The sequence below is a fragment of the Phragmites australis genome, chromosome 5 (assembly GCF_958298935.1).
Source record: "Phragmites australis chromosome 5, lpPhrAust1.1, whole genome shotgun sequence".
In the NCBI taxonomy this organism is placed as follows: domain Eukaryota; kingdom Viridiplantae; phylum Streptophyta; class Magnoliopsida; order Poales; family Poaceae; genus Phragmites; species Phragmites australis.
The window spans coordinates 44,449,500-44,469,495 of NC_084925.1; the positions used below are offsets into that span (position 1 = coordinate 44,449,500).

Here is a 19,996-nt window from a genome sequence, read left to right on the forward strand (position 1 = left end):
TACCAATTCGAAACAGACAACAGGATTCGTTTGATTTGATGGGATAATACCGACCTCTGCAGCGAAAACTCTGTAGCGAAAATAAGTTTAATTCTCTACTCCACTGAGGGAGGCACAATCATCTCCCCTTTATTCTCCGGAAGCAAGAGTTGGCAATACATGCCAAAAAGGTAAAGGAAAAACGAACTCCTTCCTCCCCTAAAAAAGCCAGAAAAAGAAGCGGTAACACATTTTGCTCTCCGTGATCCAGAGCAGGGTAGCCAAGAAAAAGAATCAACGAACAAATTAGGTTGACATCCTGCAGACACAATAACTATATGCACACAATTTTGTCAGGAACAAACACACTTGCTAACACGCTTGCATCGATGGTTGATGTCGCTGCACGTTTAAGCGCCCCTGTCCCTGCTGTGCCTCCGGGAGGAGCTCTTGTATCCCGCCACCGAGGTCGCATACCGTTGGTTCCCGGTCCGCAGCTCGTCCTCGGCGTGCACGGCCGAGGCGAGGTACTTCTTCTTGGCCGCTGCGGCGCCGTCCGCCGCCGCCTCGGCCTTTCCGTCGTCGGTCGCCGATGACGGGACCGTGTACACGAACGGCCCCGCGGGCACGTCGCTGCGCATTTGCAGCAGCGGCTCGAGCGCGTCGACGACGTCGCGCATGCTGGGGCGCGACTTGGGCACGCTGTGCAGGCAGTGGTAGGCGACCATGGCGGCCTTGTGCGCGGCCTTGGCGGAGTACTGGCCGTCGAGGCTGGGGTCCATCACGCGGTCCAGCCTCTCCGGCCGCCGCAGGTACGGCCGCGCCCAGTCCACCAGGTGCTGCTCGCGCCCTCGCCGCCGCTTGTCCACGGTGCGACGCCCCGTCAGCAGCTCCAGCAGCACCACGCCGAAGCTGTACACGTCGCTCTTCGCCGTCAGGTGCCCTGGATATGTGCATTACTTAACACGTGGTCAGTCACTAATCGTGATGGGTTAATCTTACTAGCGAGTTGGTAATTACTACTACTCAGCACGTGCTTGCATGGCTGTGACGTGACGTACCGGTGAGGATGTACTCCGGGGCGGCGTAGCCGTGGGTGCCCATGACGCGGGTGGTGACGTGGGTCTCGTCGCCCTGTGGGCCCTCCTTGGCCAGGCCAAAGTCTGAGAGCTTCGCCGTGTAGTCCTGAAATGCAAATAGATCATACAGCTTTCCGTCAGCGCGGCCGCAACATTGTTACTGGTATATACTCCCTACCATCAAGAATGTAAGACGCATTTGTTTTGAAAAATTATAAGTTTTAATCGATAATAAGTTAAATTATATACATATTTAGTATACAAAATTTATTTTAATAAATTTATATTTTTAAGTACTTTTAATATGATGTTGATTTTATAGCAATTGACAATATATTATAAGAAAAATTAACAGTTAAAATTTATTTTTATAACTTTTTTAAAATAAAATATGTCTTATATTTTGAACCGATGGAGTATCGTTTTGCTTCCACCGTTATCCTAGATACTTGTGAGGTCGATGAGTGTTTGATACTTGTGAGGTCGAGTAGTACACTTACGCTGGTTTCGAGTCAAATTTCGATGCTTGCCCGTGTGTTTGGGCTTATTAATTATCACGTGCATTTTACCATTTGTGTGGTTCTCTAGCTACAGCGTCAAGAAGAGTGGTTAGGTAGATCACTGCTACTTGGATTTTGGATGAGCGACTGGCTTCTACTAGTACCGTACAGGCTTCGAGCTAGTACGAAGGCAATAGCTTAGCCTAATTAAGACAAATCAACAACCAATTTTGTATATATCGTCCGGATGACACACCAACCCATTGGCCAACTACGTTTCTTGTCTGCTTAGAATAACAGGAACAATAATTGTTGACAGATTCGGTAGGAGGAGTAAACTAATCAGAAAGGACTCCTATATCTTTGCTGGGTTTCTTGGTGTTCAAATTACTGCTTTTAATTATTAAGTTGGCCGCCACAACGAAGGTACATTGGCATTATATATGGAGCTTCCCTCTAGCTAAGACATATCTATATAGGGTATAAGACATATCGACAGAGATTGGCCAGCTAGTGTAAAACGTGGTGGCCTGCAGTTACGTTCCTGGCGTCGGTAAAGAGACAAGATTTTCCCGGAAGAATCAAATTCGATCAGTAAGCCAATAATCCGGCGAACCAGTCGTAATTAACGAAGAAGACATCAACCGTTCAGACCTGGTAATAAGAGGCTAAGAGCAGGCACTCACCGAGTCGAGCAGGATGTTGGAGGCCTTGAAGTCGCGGTAGATCACCGGCGTGTCGGCCTCGTGCAGGAACGCCAGCCCCTTGGCCGCGCCCACCGCGATCTTGAGCCGCGTCGGCCACGGCAGGCTCGGCATCAGATCTGCACAGTTCGTGGTGCGTACTGATCAATCACCATTCGCTGGTGCAACAAATTAAACAATAATCGATGATTAGCACGAGAGGGTAACTAACTAGCGGCAAATGTAGCTTACTCTTGAAGAGGTGGTGCTCGAGGCTGCCGCTGGCCATGTACTCGTACACGAGCATCCTCTGCTCGTCCTGGCAGCAGTAGCCGGTCAGCTTCACCAGATGCGGATGGCGCAGCATCCCCAGGTACACCACCTCAGCCTGTACGTGCACACAAATCGCAATCGATTAATTAAGCTCTCATGCACATTAGTACTTGGCTAATCACCAAACGAAACCGTGCACACAAGCTTAAGTCATTCGTGTATGCATGCGAATATGTACGTGCGTACCAGCCACTCGCGGTGGCCCTGCGGCCCGTCGGCGTTGAGGTACTTGACGGCGACGTGCTGCGGCTCGAGCTCCCCGGGGCGGAGGCGCTCGTCGAGGAAGCCCTTGTACACGGGGCCGAACCCGCCCTCGCCGATGAAGTGGCTGCTCGAGAACCCCCGCGTCGCGGCCTTGAGCTCCGCCAGGGTGAAGGCGTGCAGCCCCGATGACGACAGCGTCCGCGAGAGGTCGTCCAGCGACAGCGACCGCAGCCGTCCCGTCGCGCTGGGCATGCGCCGCACCGCCTTCTTCTTCTTCTTCTCGTTCCCGCTCTCGCTGCCGCTTCCTCCTGCTGGCTCGGCCCCGACGAAGCAGCGGAGCAGCATCCTCATGGCGAGTGAGTCCTGCCTTGGCGCGCGGCGGCGGCGGCGGCGAGTGGTGCAGCTCTGCTTGCGAGTGCAACTGCTGCTGCTCCCGGTGCAGCCGCGCCCGCGCGCTTGTAGCGTGTCGGTTTTTTGTTTGGAGGGAGAGGCGGAGGAGTGTGGGGTCAAGGTCAGGTGTGGGTGGACCTGAAGGACGCTAAGGATTGGGTGATTTGACACGACTCACGAGGCGTGTGGGGCGGGGGCTTATATAGAGAGAGTGGCGCGGCTGCGCCTGCGCGCGCGCGACGAGTGGGCTCGGCGCGGCGTGGCTGGGTTGGTTGGTTGGTTGGGGGCAAGGAGAGCCGGAGAGGCGTCTGAAACGGCCGTTTTGACTTGAACCGGGGCGACGCCAACGCTGTTGCCCACGGTGAGCCGGTCGGTCCGTGTACGTGCTAGTTAAAAAAAAACTAAGTACAACATATAGACCCACTACACACTCGTATTATCATATGCACGTCTTCATATATCATCTGTTGAAGACTGAAGATGCGAAACTTATAAATTGATAAAATCACTGTAAACGTCTTACTATCGATAAATACATGATTTCATCTTTATAAAACACGTAAGTAGCAAACTCAAGATTTGAGCTCTGGCGAGAATAGATACAACTATCTTCACTAACCAGACTTGTTCTCCATGTAGTAGTAGTAAAAGGTGAATGAGACTCAACGCTCCAAAAAAAATATATGTATAACTATGATACAATGTTTTTTTACTTAGGTTATCTCCAACTAAATTTCTCTGTGGTTTTCGTCCTTTTACAAAGGGATTCTCATCTCTTCAAAGCTCTAATAATTTTATTTTATGGTTCATATCACGAATAGATTTCTATCCCTATTCTCCTTTGGATTCTTATCTCTATTCTCTTTATTTTGGGATTTTTTCTTTTCACTTCACAAATTTCTTTAACAAAACAGTTGAAGGTAAGATAAAAATAAAATAATTAAGAATAGAGAAGTGAATCAGAAAATAAATGAAATGAGAAGAATATGTTAGGATGGTCCTACAAGGATGCGAGTGGATGTGGCTGCGAGCGCTTTTGTTTATGTTTTGCATCGGATCGGATGACTCCATCTCGTTGTAAGATGTGACACCACAGCTCACCATCCCAAAGAGAAGCTTCTCTCACTAGACCTGTTCGGTTTTTTTTTTTTTTTTTTTTTTTTTGCTCTTCTTATTTCAGCAAAAAAGTGTTCCTTTTCAGGTTAACAAGGGGCAAAGATGACCGTGTCCTACTACGTGCCTATGTTATGATCGTGCCGTCTCATAGATCGTCTTAGCTCAGCTCTCCGGAAATGCCCAAGTAGAATATGGGATGCCTCGTACCCGACGTTTTAATAATTTGCATCGAGGATGTAGTTTCCTGGTGTAAGCTTGGAAAAATTCAGAAAACCAACTCACCCAGCATGACGGAATTTATACGCGTTTAAAACACCAAACGCATACGGGAATTTCTTAGGATTGCACTAGTTCCTGCGAAATTCATGTGTTGCAAATAGTTGTTCTGTATCACGTCTCTGGGATCTGTTAATTACCGCGATTGGTTGGTTATTTGTGTATATTTCTCAATATCGTTCGTTCGAAAAAAATATATTTCTCTCTATGATTTTTTTTTCTTTTTAGTTGTTGTGTCTATCGGTATTGTTGTGTCCTGATGTGTGTATTTCTCCCGCATTTTATAGCTTAGGTTTATATGTTTAACTGCATTCGTTGATCCATTCACTGCCCCCGTGTAGGTTGACCAAACCATACATCTCACTAACGTGTTAAAATGCTAACACTAGAAAACCGCATCAAATGAACTTGACCAGTTGAGCCACCGAACCACATGTCAGTGAAACATCGATACTATTTCTCAACGAGAACACTCTTTTACAGTGCTGTCGAGCAATCTGTACACTTATGAAGCTAGCTATTCTTCTTAAAAATATAGAGCTAGCTATATATGTATGTCTAGGTGTGCATCCTTTAACTAGGTACATACCAATCGATGCACCAGTGTAGCTGGCTCAAACTAAACTACCGGTGCTCGTGCTCACTGTGCAATCAGAAACAAGATCCACGGGCACATGCACCCGTGTTGTCAAATCGAGGGACGAGGAATCGACGAAGGCCGGAAGGAAGAAACTTGTATCGGCATGCATGCAGCTGCTTCCTCTACCAACCCCATCATGCAACTGCTGTTTCGCTTCCTCCTGTTGGATCCGCCTACCTGGAGCAATCAGCAGTTGCCTACTGGTCATGGAAGAGACAAGGGGGACGGACGCATGTACCTGCAGCGTCGTGTACGAAGGGGAATTTGTATTAGCCGTACGCATAATTTAGTATAGTTTATTTGAGTTGAGATTTGTACAAGTAAAATAGGTAAAAAAAAATATAAATAGATAAAGATAATTAGTAGATAAATAAATATCAGATGTGATAAATAGACGGTTAAGATAAATCATACACTGCTGCAAAAAGGATTAGAGTGCCGGTTGAAAAATGGATCCAGTGCCGGTTTTTCAACCGGCACTCTTTAGTCGGCACTAATACTAGACTGTATCAGTGCCGATTGACTACTCGATACAGTAACTCACCATCACTGTCAAATCACGAACCGATAGTGATAAGTGGATCGAGGGCAAAAAAAAAAGTAAAGGAGTTGGCTCAAAATCAAGCCGGCTCGGCTACCATTACCGCTGGCGCTCTGCGCCGCCACGCCAGCTCCGACCGCACTGTCAGCGGCGCTTTCTGCCGCCACGCTCGACTCATCTCAAACGCAATAACACAATCACATCTCAAACACAAGAACATAATCAAATCGACTCATCTCTCATCCATATACACGCGCACGAACACAACCTGTCGGAGGGTGAACTCCTCAAGCGGGGATTCGGAGGGACCCCTTTGAGATTCGGCCGGGAGATTATTCTGAATCCGCTTCGTAGGTGAAATAAATGGGAGTAAATGAGATGTAGGTGGAGGTGGAATGATCAGATGCAGGAAGGAGTAAATGCTCAGGGGATTTTTAGACAGGTTCGGGTCACACTGAGCGTAACACCATACTCCTGTGTGTATGCTATAAATGCTTTGAGAATGTCTCTCTGAGGATCTGCTGCGTTACAAGAATATTTGTCTAAGTCTAGAGCTTCGTGCTCCTTGTTCTTCGAGACTTGTCTTCTTGTTTATCCTCTATTGTACCGATCTAAAAACTCAACTCAACTGTCTTTCTCTGGGGAGCTCGCCCCGCTTACATACCCGCTGGGGCGGTAGCGTGCCTAGAAAGGATGGCGCAAGTTCCAAGACGCCATAAATAGAAAGCAAACATCATGGGCTGCTGTACGAGGTGACGGAGAGGGTTGAAAACGCACCCCCGTCTGGTCTTGTTCGTCATCATGCCGCTTTTCAACGGGCGCCGTAGGGAGGGCCCACCGGGCAGCCACCGAGCAGCCCGGTGTGCCTGCCCGGTCAGAGCAAGCCTGACACAGCAGAGCGGCAGGCGGGGTGCCTCGAGCTCTGCGATGTTATCCCGAGGCGCGCCAGATGATGCTCGATGGGACCCGTGCATTAAATGTCTCCACGCCTCCTTGCCAAGCTGTGGCAGGGACTGACAGCAGGCGTAGGAAGAGTGGTTGGAAGTGACATGCCACGCGTCCTCTTAAATGCAGCATCGGGCCTCTCACCAGTTGACACCTCACCGCTGGGCCTCTGTGGGGACCACCGACGAAGGACTTCTCAGGCCCTCTGGGAACTGTGAGTGCTCGGGGGCTACTGTTTGTAGCCCTGAGCACTCTCTCCCGGAAATGCCCTCTCTTGGTATTCGGGAAACCGAGTGCTCGGGGGCCACTGTTCACGGCCCCGAGCACTCTCTCCCGGAACTGACTATTCGGGTCCTCGGGGAACTGAGTGCTCGGGGGGCCACTGTTCGCGGTCCCGAGCACTCTCTCCCGGAACTTGGTTTTTTCTTGTCGTCGGGGGACTTGGGTGCTCGGGAACCACTGTGCATGGCCCCGAGCACCCTCTTCCTGGTACTTGATCTTCTCTGATCATCGGGGAACTCGAGTACTCGGGAACCACTGTTTATGGTCATGAGCACACTCTACCGGAACTTGATCTTCTCGAACCTCGGGGAGATAGCCCCCGAGGGAGGGCGTCACATGGCACTCTACTGTTTTGGTCTCGGGACTCGGGGACCCCCGGTTCCTGTGTCACCGACACAACCCCTGCAGGACACACATACACATGTTCAAGATGTTTACAACACACACACGCACAAACACAAAGCTGGTAATTCTCGCTTCTTTTTTAGACTGTATCAGTAAATCTCATCGGACCAAGAGGCCCTGTCCTACAGGGAAGAAAATTACAATTGAAGATGGTATAAATGCAGAGGGAAGTTAATCCCTTAGACTTGCAAGACTAAAATGAGGACCGAAATTACTTCCGATTAATTCAATCACCAAACAAAGAAATAATAATTGTAGGTGCAAACACATCGTACTCACAGACCTTGTGGCGGCGGTGGTAGTGCTTGGCGAAAGAGAGGTCGGCCTTGCAGCTCTCGTCCTGGCACCGTGTGCTCCAGCCATGTACATCATCTTTGAGCCCAAGCTGTTGCGCCATGGGGGATCTTGGATGAATCGGATGAGGGAGAGAGAGAGGAGGCAGAGAGAGAGAGAGATAGAGTGGACGGGAAGAGCGCGTCTTAGAAAATATCGTGTGGTGCGTTGGAGAGAGAGAGAGAGAGAGAGAGAGAGAGAGAGAGAGAGAGAGAGAGAGAGAGCAGAGTGGCAGTGGAGCCGGTGACTTTAGAAAATATCGTGTGCGAGTGTGCGACCTGAGCTTTACGCGGGTGGAGCCAAAATTGGATCGAAGTAAAATTTTGGGTCCTATAATATCACTACTAGTTCGTCCTGCAACCGGCACTGATGTATCTGTATCAGTGTCGGTTTTTAGCGACTACTTCACTGTTTGGGCGCAGGAGATTAATAACCGGTATAGATACATCTTTAGTGACAATTTTTGTATAATTGACATTGATATATCGCTACTTTTGATCAATTCTGTAGTAGTGATACGTCTAAGTTAACATGAATTTGCATTTCCATCTAGCAAGGGACGGAGTGGCGATAATCGCGTGCATGCAAGCATGATTATCCGCGAGCATGCTGGTCTGAGCTGAGCTAATTTTTGAGCTCCGACGATGAAATCTCTCGGCGATTCAGGTGCACGTGAATATTGGAATCGTAGGTGGGACTGGATTATTGGACACATGCAGCCACTGATTGCATTGGCTCCCGCCCCTTTCGTCCTGGAGAATAGGATTGGACCGGAGAATAATCGTTCAAGCGGTGCAGGCAAGAGGAATCACAATTCACACACAGGGGCTAGTGCCTAGCAGCAGACTCGAGAGAATTGCTATACGTAATTGCAGGCTAACGGCTGATAACAATATATACTACAGGAATCAAGACAAAGATGATTAAAATATAAGTAAATTGTTCGTATTTCTTTATTAGTTTAGGTTTTTTTTTTGACTGATCGGTACATACAGTTTACTCTAATATGGAAGTTAAGGTCTTGAATTCGAATCATGATCAGTGCAATTTAATTAAAAAATATTACACACTCATAATATATTGAATTGCATGCACTAAACAATTCATTCAAAAGCCTAAGTTGATAAAGAAAGATAGACAATTTACTATATTTCAACATTCTCTCTTAAATGGAGACTCCCACAGGTATTAGACATGAAAATAAGAGTCTAGTGTATTTTTTTATTTAATTATGTTCGTCAGGACTCAAACTCGAGGCATTTATCCCTGATACCATATTAAGCTACATACACCAACCAGTTCACTCTAAAAGTTTAAACTGATAAGGAAAAATTGACAATTCACTTATATTTCCACAAAGATAAGAGAGATATCCTCACTTTATAAAAGGCTCTCACTTCACTCTCTGCCCTACACAAGCACCAGACCAGATAAACTGGGATAATCTAAAAGTCAGATAACTTCAATTTCTTATAAACCGTTCCAGACCGGATAAATTGGGATACTCTAAAAGTCAGATGACTTCAATTTCTTATAAACCGTTCGATCTCAAATGTATAGATAAGATTTGATATTACAATATTCTTATAAACAATATAATCGCTACCATACTTTATAAACAATATAACCCACTGTATATTATTACACCACTTCTCACAAATTACTATTCCCCTCCGACTCCTATACCAGATAGGACGGGAGTAGAATGACAAGTTCCTCTTCAACAATTTCGGTTCCAGTTCTTTCGGAGGAACGAGGGTCGTCCTTTCCTAACTCAGAGCATCTGCACCAATAATTCATATGGAATCATGGCATAATTCCCAGCCTTGACCCTTGACTCGAGTCATCTTCAGATCCCAACTCGCAGGAGCAACCTGAACAGAGTACAGGCTCTTAACCGTACGGACCCCATCTACCAAACAAACGTACTTCCATTATTGTTTTGTTGAGCCATTTCTTTTGGATTCGCTAGTATAAAACGGGCGTGTGCTCTGACGAACACGGTGCCTGATTTCTTCCAACCAAACCGGGTCAGGACGACTCTCCATCTCCACGCACGCACATACCGATAAAACTGGGGAATTATTGCATGATCATGAGATTGGCAGACACGATCTCTGTGGATTAACAATGCAGGCACGTTGGCCAACCAACCCTGCACGAGAGGAAGTATCGACCAGGGCTTTGGAGCTGGCTGTACCATGGTTCAATTTTATCGTGTTTACTTAGAAGATTCAGTCTACATCGTATTCATAAACCGAGTGATTACCGATCAAACTCGAACTTAAAATTCAAAAATTTAAAAAAATTAATGAAATTTGATCAGTTTCTATCGAATTTCACCAAATTACTATGCGGTTACCGTAATAACTGCCGGTGGGTGGTTTTCAGACTCCAAACACATTTGTGAACCTTGGGCTGTACTATGTTTCGAGTAGAAAAGAGTAGCAATTCTGCTTAACTACTATTGCTATTTAGGGGACCACTGATGGATTAGCAGCTACTATATATATACTACTTGCTTGCTTTCTTCTTGGTGAGAAAATAATGTGATTTGATTTATATGTGATGAGTGATTGATAAGGTTATTGAGTTTTGGATTGGTTGAGCTTAGTTTGAGTATTTTGATTATAGATTAATTGGAGTTGAAGTTGGAGAAATGTGTTTGCTTATCTTATGGTATGCAGGTGACAGATACAACTTGGCGGTCGACAGCGGATGATCGGGACTAAGTGGAAGCTTGATACCGGACAATTAAAAAGGTCGGATGAAGTCAAGAGTGTTGTACACGTACACGTGGAGGTCAGGTAAAGTATGAAACGCAGGATAAAGATAATGTGTTGATAAAGTCAAGTGAAAGTGATATCGGTGCAAGTAACAAGGTGGCATAAGTGATTGGGAACAGGAGAGACTTGCCGGCAGTCAGGATCGCAAGACGGAGTACACGTGTTCATATCAGAGCACTTGCGTAAGATGTAAGTAAGTGACGAGTCACGCTTTGAGAAGCGTGTAGAGGTTTTACGGTTGGGTCTCAAAACCGTGAAAGGACTAGAGGAGTATATAGCACCGTCATGAAGCTTGCGTCAAGGCGAAGCTAAGTCGTGAAGGCGTCGCGACCGTTCGATGGATGAGGCAAAAAATAGACCAAAATATCTTCGGTGATAGGTAGAAGTGTACTACAAGAGATAAGTATTTTGGTAACAAATTACGAAACTTAAGAGTTAAGTTTTTTAAGCCTATAAATAGAGGGATAAGACTATGAAAGAGTTTGAAATAGTCACTTGATTTTCTTGTGCTACTTATTTGAAAGCCTAGTGTTAGTGTTTTAGAGAAGATCAAGATGAGTGCTTAGCCTATGTAATAGGTGAGAGCTTTTTTTAAAAAATTCTTATAATCCGTCTAAAATAGGATTGATCTCTTTGAGTAATAAAGTTTATATTTTTGCATATGCTTGAATTCCCCTCTTTCTACTCTCTCTATTGGTTCTTTTGTAAGTTTGTAAATTTTTTTTTTTCGGTTGTGATTTTCTTGTTGATTTTTGTTTTTTCCTTTAAGCTGTGATTTTTTAGCCTTGGAAAGTTATGATTCTTATTGCTAGAGGTATAAACGTTCATATACTGATGTATTTGAGAGGGTTTTGAATCCCTTTATCTCTATACTATCAACTTGGAGAGTTGTTTTTTTCAGTGACTTTTTTTTTTGGTTATTCGTTCAATTTTCAAGTTTTTTTTTAAAGACACATATAATGGTCTTGAATAAAAAGTATGATTCATATTCTAATCGTGAGTCATGTTGTTTTGGAACTTTTATTCTCGTTTTATTTTTTTAAAATTTATACTTCTATTTTTATGTTTTTAGAAACGCTAAATAAAAAAATATGCTATCTATTTTAAAAAAAAATTATAAAGCGCATTTCAGTCCTCTCATAACCATTCTCGACCCTACACTTAGAAACTTGTTAGGGTCAGCATGCGTGAGCTGTACTTGTACGGTGCTACAATTGCATTGCGCTAGTTGGGTTGGGGTCAGCAATCATCATGCGTGAGTTGTACTTGTACGGTGCTTCGATTGCATACCTCGGATGATTATGTTAGGTAAATTGTGAGCTCGTACGATCGTATCGGGTGGCGACAGTTGGGTCGAAGAAAATTACAGGTATAAGATCGAAAGAGCCTTTCACATTAGTGTCCCTCGGTCAATCGAGGATCCCTCGGGCCATGCTCCACTGTCACGAACGATTCATTGGGTTGTTATATATATTTGTATCTATTATGTTAAATATTATGGTTAGTAACTTATAGGCCAAACTCTGATATCAATCATAGGATTGAAATGATCTTTTTACATCTTAAAATTTAGCTAATTAGGTGAGTAATTCTCGACTTTTAAGTTAGATATATTATCCTTCTACAACTAATATGAAACTATTTTACCAACAGAAAAAAATAAAAATGCTTCTCTGGGATCACTGCCACACCATTGGAGATGGGACTAGAATTTACATGTGACCAAGAGGGGAAGAACAGATCTTGCGATCGAGCTGCAATCCAATGGGCAATTACCACTTGTAATTCTGGTTTTGACCGTTGACGTGTCGTGACGTTCATGGGACTTAACTTACGTACGCTGCCCACCTTCTCAATCCGATGGCTCTTGTACTGTTTCAAAGCGATAGTCGAGAGTAACCATCACGCTACGACCTTTTAATTTAAGATTCATTCTCGTTAATGGCACGGGCCATATTGTGCTTAAGTAATCTAACACGATTCGACACGATTGCATGCCCACAGGGCACAGGCTGTTACAAGTACTTCTGTGCGTACGTCTAGACGTGTCGAGGTGCTACCGTGTTACCAGACAAAATCTACGTGCTCCAAGTCAAAGATGGAGTGAAGACAAGATAGGAGATCATAGCGATACATTAGTTGTACCTGTTGTAAACTTGGAATATTCATGCGGTCTTGCTCCGAGATCTTCTTACGGCCTGTGTTTAGGGTCCACGTAAAAGCTCGAGGCTCATAAGCTATCTTATAGCTCGTAAAACTATCGAGCCAAGCTATTGATTTGATTGTATTATATCTCTTGGAAGTACCGGCGAAATCTTTTGTTCAACGATCTTCCGTGTGTACTAACCGTTTATGTCAAACACATAAATGGTTAGTACTCTGTCAATGTATGTTTTTTTAATAAATCAAAATCATCAATCGATATCACAGAAAAAAAGACCGCATATGTCCGTATGAATTAATTCTAATAATCTTGTGCTTCAAGTGGCCACCTTCTTTATTTGCTTAACGTATTTTCCTTTAATGCAGTTTATGCAGTGGTCGGAGTCAGAGAAGTCTAAGGGTTATAGAATCTCTTTTTTAATGAGACGCTTCATTCTCTCTCTCGAAATGTGGCCTAAACGACAATGCCACAGTTTCAAAGAAGTCTCATTAATTGTACTTCTATTTCTCGTATGACTTACATCATAGACATTCATCGACACAGATGATTCATTAAGAGAAAGCATATAAAGTTTGTCTTGTCGGATGACAAGACCAATAACATCTGAATTAAACTTAAGAATGCACTTATTGTCTCCAAAATTACAATGAAAACCATCATCATCTAACATCGAAACTGAAATAAGATTCCTCCTTATGGAAGGAACGTAAACTACATTATTCAGTCTAAGAGTGAAGCTGCTATCAAGAACTAATGGAAGGGATCCGACAGCTTGAACTTCAGTTTCCTTCCCATTGGTCACTCTAAGACTTCACTCCCTCTTTCCTAATGTTCTCGTGGTAAGGAATCCCTGTAAAGAGTTGGTAACGTGCACAGTGGCACCTGAGTCAATCCACTATGAATTAAAGAAAAAATCAGCATAAAAAGACTCATCAATGAATGTAATTAAATCATTACCTTTCTTTGCGAGCCACTTCAGGAAACCAACACAATTCTTTTGGTAGTGGTCCTTCTTGTGGCAGAAGTGACATCCGTTATCCTTAGATTCTTGAGAGGCAGAAGGAGCAGGTGCCTTGGGCGCCCTCTGTGCTGCCTTGTCGTGTATAGCGACGAAATACAACTTCTTCTTAGACTTGAAATTCCCTTATAATTTTCTTTTATTGTTGGGGCTGCTAATTTGATTCACAAAGTCTTTCTTTTCAGTCCTCACCATTTCTTCCTCTTGGACGCACATCGCGATCAAGTCGCTCATACTTCACTTCTCCTTCTGAGTGTTGTAATTTATCTTAAAAGAAGTAAACTCATGAGGGAGAGAGATCATAATGAAGTGGACAAGAAAACCCTTAGAGATTTCCATGTCCATACCCTTGAGTTTAGCAGCCATATCTGTCATCATCATGATGTGTGCTCTTATGCCACAAGATCCATAATTATACTTAGTGTTGAGTAGCTTCTGAATCAGTGTATTGCCATAAACCTTAGAGGTGACTTTAAATTGCTCCTCCACAGATGTCAAGTATGTCTTAGCCTTTTCTGAGTTTGGAATTGCTCCCATTATAGCATCTGATATCGAGTTCTTTATTATCATAAGTGACATGCGGTTGGATCGCTCCCACTTCTTAGAAAGTGCATCATAAGATTTCTTTAATTCATCATAATTTTCTACGCCAGTGACAGGAGCAGTGGGAGCGTCAATCCTGAGTGCATAGTCAAGGTCTAAAAAACCAAGAATAACAGTCAACTTAGCTTTTCAAGCGGGAAAATTATTGCCCGTAAGTTGCTCTATGCCATCAATTATGGCGGCAACAGAGGAAGCGTTAACAGCTGAAGAGTAAAAAATTTGAGCCAGATTAGAAATTTATCATAAAAAAATAATTAGCACGAAAATAACCCTATGTTGGTCTGATTAAAATCATGCAAAAAATAAAACTCCAATCCACATCACTGTTGGGCAGAAACTGGAAAAGAATTTGAATAAACATATAAAATGGCGTATAATTACAGTCAATTTTGGTCAAAAAGTAATTATGAACCTACACAAATTGATCATAAAATTCTCGGGAAAAATCTTCCCGTTGGATCCAATTCAACCAGAGAATTAATCATTTTTTGTGTGCATAAAGCATCATTAATTTTGAGCTATTTTTCAATGGAAATTTAAGTGCATAAAAGATAAAACATTAATAAATCACTGAAATTCCGGAAAAAGAAAGAAGCCCAAAACTGGCCTTGCGGCCCAGAAACCAGTGCGCGGCCCAATTTATTTTCGCACGCGCGCCAGCCCGGCCGAGGGCGCGGCCCAGCCACCGCACTCGCCCTATCTTCGCAAGCGGCCCGTAGCAGCACAACCGTCCATTGCGATCCGACGGCTGGCTGATGATTTCGCCCGGTATAAAATGCCGCCGATCGAAAAACCCTAACCCTAAAAACATTTTTCCGTCTTCCCCTCCGTTTTCTTCGCACGACTCGAGAGAGAACGGTGGCTCATGAGTACGTCGGCGACGGGAAGCCGCCATCCAGAGGGAGAGAGAGAGCGAGTGAAGACGGGAGGAGGCAGGGGTGCCACTATGGGCCTACCCGTCGGAGTGCGTGTGCGATCGAGATCGCTCGCGTCTCCATCGGTTGGTCTATGGTGGTGCCCGGGGATGGAGCGCGCGGCGAGAAGAGGTGCCCCGTCCCGCAGCGAAAGCCAACGGAGAGAAAAACACAGGACAGGGGCGCCCGGGGCTTAGGAAGATCCGCGCGGGCCCGACACCGAGGAGGAAAAAGGGAATCCCATGGCCTCGACAACGACGAAAACCACCGCCAAAACGTAAGTAAGTCCACCTCCATTAACTTAGGGTTCGGGATTTGGGGAATTTAGGGTTTAGGAGTTTCAGATGGGGGGCGGGGGAGATTGGGGATTTCTTAGAGATTTTCTTAATCTCTCCGATTCTCCTCCTTCTAATTACTTTCATGAGCACCATTAGCCTAACCCGAGTCTAAAACAACCCATCCCGAGTTGTATCTCCCCAAATTGAGCCTACCCGAACCACACAAAACACACATATATGTATAAAAAAGACTAAAACATGATCAATTGACTCTAATTCGAGGCATAATACATTAATCCGTATTAATCCGAGTTTAATTGGGGCTAATAAGCACTTAAACATGCTCAATCAACATTGATCTGAAACGTGAACAATCAAAAAAACATGAATATGAGCATTGATTCGAGCCCAATTGATCTTAAATATTCATAATTTAAAGTTAATTGATATAAACTGAAAACAATTAGGCCTGTTTAATCATAAAACGACATCAACCGAACACAATCTAATCTGATTAAGGTCTAATTGGGTCTGATTAGAGCTAAGGGTGACTCTGATACCATTGTTAGGATCATACATGTCTAATTCACATAAATCTTAGCCCTAACAGCAGACACATCTTAATTGCGAAAGCGTGAGCACTAACCGTTTGTCGGTGACACCATCAGATGAGGATGAAAAGCGTGAACACGTCGGTGTAGGTGTAGATGAGTTGGAGTAGATCTTTGGTGGAGCCGGCGTGTAGTCGAAGTAGTGATGGCCTGCTCGGTGAGGTCGATGACGATGCAAAACACCAGGAGAAGACCGGCAGTGGCGTCGGTCTTCGCTCCTTTGGCAGCGTCCTAATGATCGAATTAGAGTTTTGATGTGTTAGGGAGATGCAAACCGTGACGTGAAGTCTATTCACGTAGGCACCGGCTCCCCTTTATTTTTATATTGCGCTGTACGGAATGGGACCGAAATCAAACGTTATTTTCCGCCGCCGATCAAGACGCGTAAGGATGGGCCTAGCCCCTTAGGGTTCGGCCTGTCTGTTAACCGAGATCAACCAACACGATGCTGTAAAAGGAGAGAGAGTACACTAAAATCCAAAGCGTGGACAACTTCTCACTGACACGTGTGTTACTGGAGTACGTGCAGGCTTTGTGCTACGAGTCCTAACTCCAAAAACAGCTGGATTTGCAACAGCGTGCACGATTTTCGCGTTGCATTGGACCTTTTTCTCATGAAACAAACACGAGTATTTTACGCGTCTCAATGCCTCAATGGTGTTTTTGCATGCATGCTGCAGAGGTGCAGTCTCTGTGGGCGACCACGAGGTATTGATTGGCTCGCGAGAAGGCACGCAACAAAGCATTCTGCTGTTCATCTCAAAAGTTTCTGCTTGAAGTGTTTATTTGGTTGCAACTCATGGATAGGTTGAATACAAGGAATATCTTAAGGAAAAAAAAAATCAAAATTGAAGACAATAACTACAGCTGCATTTTAGGGGAGTTGAAGAAACAGCCTTTTTATCACTTTTTTGAATGTCAGTTTAGTAGAAGATGTTGGCAAGCTTTGAATGTCCAAATGGACACTCAACTTCAATTCTTCATGATGATCCAAAAAGCGAAATCTCAAGCTCCTTTTTTCATGGAAGTATTCACAATTGAAGCGTTGACGATCTGGAAACAAAAAAAATAACTTCATATTCGGACAAATTTAACCCTCCTTTCATGGATGGTTGATTGATTTTAAAGATGAAGTCTCTCTGCAGCTTCATAGATTCAAGTCTCATTGTCATCTTTCTGTCTACAACTGGCTTAGTCTGTTTGCTTAGTTCTCCTTTCTTCTTTGTTTAGCTTAATTTTACTCTTTGCAAAGCTTTTATACAGTGTTTCCCCTTATATTAATAATATTTACCACATTAGTGGAGGAAAAGTTTCTGCGGCTGTGCTGTCTTTTCTTCAGGTTTGATTTCTTTTCTTTTCTTTCTTTTGCTCCTTCGATCTCTAGCATGCAAAATGTTCCGGAGAAAGACGTCTTCGATCACCAACGTTTGAAGGTGCTACATTATTTGTCGAGAAGATCAAGGGAAAGGCTTTCTTCACTTCGCTTGTCAAACCTATTCACTTCTACTTTCTCCTGAAACATGTAGCACTGACGTGCCCTAGTTTTAGCAGCCTCCGAATTCCGGCGCCAGATCCATTGTTAGGCCTACTGAGATTTTGCATTTTTCTTTCGTGGCACTGTTCTTCATCCGATTTTCAGACTCGATTCTACCTCAACTAGAAATTTCGCAGGCTGTACTTTTTCTCGAGACAAAACAGGAGGCGTGTACATGTAGATCATATCAGCTGCACGTCATCCTCCGTGTGATTTTCACACGTCTTCTCCTTGGTCAATTGACAAGACAGGTAGGATCAGTTCTTCTCACCGTGTCGAAACCCCCAAGTCTCAGCTTTATCAGCGCAGAAGCCATGGACAAGTGGTAGTAGAAGATTAGCGCAACCAGGGGCGAAGCTAGCGTCAAAATGACTATGGTGCACAACTTCATTGTACATCGTGCAACATAGGTAATTTCAAAATAATACGTGATAGATATGAGTTTGTATCTGTTTCATGGCGATGCATATGCACCACCACCAAAGCCCAAAGTAGCGTCGCCACTGAGCACAACAATTGCATTATCTGACCATTTCTGTGCCCGTGTAAATAGAAACAACATCGTTTACGTGGCACACACTGTCTACCTTTCTCAAATCAGGCGCTTGATTATCTTAACCGAAGAAGAAGAAGAAGAAGAAGAAGAAGAAGAAGATGATGATGGTAACCGACGAGGAAGAAGTTCAGTGTTGTTCAGCTCCAATTCTGAAGACGCGCCCCTTTTTTTGGCATCTGGAAATCGTTGGTCGCGCAAGGTGTGGCGGTGCTTCGTTCCGGTGGTCGTTCTTACTGTATCAATCGGTCGGGATCAGATAAGGGTAGCACGGCACGATCAATCGTTCTGGCGATCGCCAAGTTGCGACGTTGATTTGATTTGAGATGTCGCCGGCCGAGTCACTCTGGTTGCAGCAAAGAGGTTAGCCATTAATCCGTTTCACATGTCAAGCAAGCGCAATGCTGGCTTGCGGCCATTGGTTCGTACGTTGTTTCGGACCAGAGAGCGAACGAATCGATCACATGATATACAGCAAAATAATATTAAGAGTAGCTAGCTGATTAAGATCATATTTGTTTTTGCTATAAATTGTTATAATTTAGACTATGTGGAGAAGATTTTTCCTACCAAATTATGAATTGTGAGATTTTGTAGTACAACGTGGACTTTGAATCGTGAGAACCAGCTTTTAGATTTTAATCTTTTGTTAGAGTAGAATCGATAATAAGAATAAAAAGAAATATGACCTAATTATGGTCGTAACGAAGGAAGTGGCAATTAGAGCTGATATGAAAATCAAGTAGGCAAAAGTGAACGCGAAGCACGTGAAAAACAACATGAGGCACGGGCACGGGCACGACGCTGGAGTCTCAGCCTCTCAGGCGTAGTGTCAATCGCTAGTCGACAACAAAAGGCTCGTGTGTTTTCTTGGCAATCTTGACGAGTCCCAGCTATAGTTTCACACGACCAGTAGAAATTCGCGTAGCTCGCAAGCCATGGTTCGAGCGGATTCAGCGACCGCTGATGAGCTGCCGACGTCGTAAATCTATAGCCCATGCACGCGTGATTAACGTCGGGGGGAGGCGTGGCCAGCGATTGATTGGTCTGACCAAAACGAAGGCGTGGTGCTACTTGAAGCGCCGAGAGCACGGCGTCACGAAACACTTGGCCACGACGCGCAGGAAGGAAGATAGCAATTTCGCTTTTGTTTTTGGCAGGACAGTTCTCTGAATCCGTTCAGATTTGCGAACGTGTATCACAGGCACGGCACGGCTTCCATCGTTTATGATTCGACCTTAGCATGATTTGTGTGCATCGTCACCGCAAGGGGGTGGTTACAACTTACACGAGCATATGGAACCAAGTGAGCTGGAGCAGTATCTCGAAACGGTTCCAAGAGGCCGTTACTCGTTACACACCTTGTAGCTGGAAGTTGTTTGGAGGATGACTGCATCACCATGGGCCATGCACGCGTCCAGACGCCGTAAGCACGTAGTCCATCCTCGGCCATGCAGGAAAAAGGCCACGATCACAGCCCGCACTTCATCCTGTAGGGAACATATTGTCCGTCCGGCCCATGTGACATCCGCTGCCAACCCAAACTGTCCGTCCGGCCCACGTGAAAATGTTTGCCTACCTGTTGGCCCAGCTCTAGCTTGTAATCCATATCGATGTCTTCTTTTCTGTGATTTTATATTTGCAGAGATGGAGTATTCTTCTCAGTTTGGATGATAGAAAAATGACAGAAGTTGCCATATCCAGCATTATACAATGGGCTTCATCTTTCAAAAGGAATCAAGTGTTGATGTTTGATGTGGTGGAAATTTAAGTCTCCTTGTTGTGGCTGTTCCTATGATAGACTTTATGTTTTTAGGTGTTAATTGCTC

At 44.5% G+C, this 19,996-nt stretch overlaps 1 protein-coding gene across 1 annotated transcript; it reads right to left on the reverse strand.

The window, feature by feature from the left end:
- On the reverse strand, window positions 1–3,345 carry LOC133919925 (serine/threonine-protein kinase RIPK-like). The gene is made up of 5 exons (XM_062364494.1): window positions 2,761–3,345; window positions 2,494–2,629; window positions 2,245–2,381; window positions 1,041–1,164; window positions 1–922 (listed from the first exon to the last, which is right to left on the reverse strand). Exons 1-5 carry the CDS (start codon window positions 3,127–3,129, stop codon window positions 390–392), a joined length of 1,299 nt encoding a protein of 432 aa, XP_062220478.1. The 5' UTR covers window positions 3,130–3,345; the 3' UTR covers window positions 1–389.
- Between the last annotated feature and the right edge of the window lie 16,651 nt (window positions 3,346–19,996).

Excerpts from the sequence above, each read along its gene's own strand:
- LOC133919925 (XM_062364494.1), bottom strand. The coding sequence starts at position 3,129 with ATGAGGATGCTGCTCCGCTGCTTCGTCGGGGCCGAGCCAGCAGGAGGA. Across the intron at positions 1,165-2,244 it reads CCAACATCCTGCTCGACTCG|GACTACACGGCGAAGCTCTC; the intron begins GTGAGTGCCTGC and ends TTTGCATTTCAG. Across the intron at positions 923-1,040 it reads CCCGGAGTACATCCTCACCG|GGCACCTGACGGCGAAGAGC; the intron begins GTACGTCACGTC and ends GCACATATCCAG.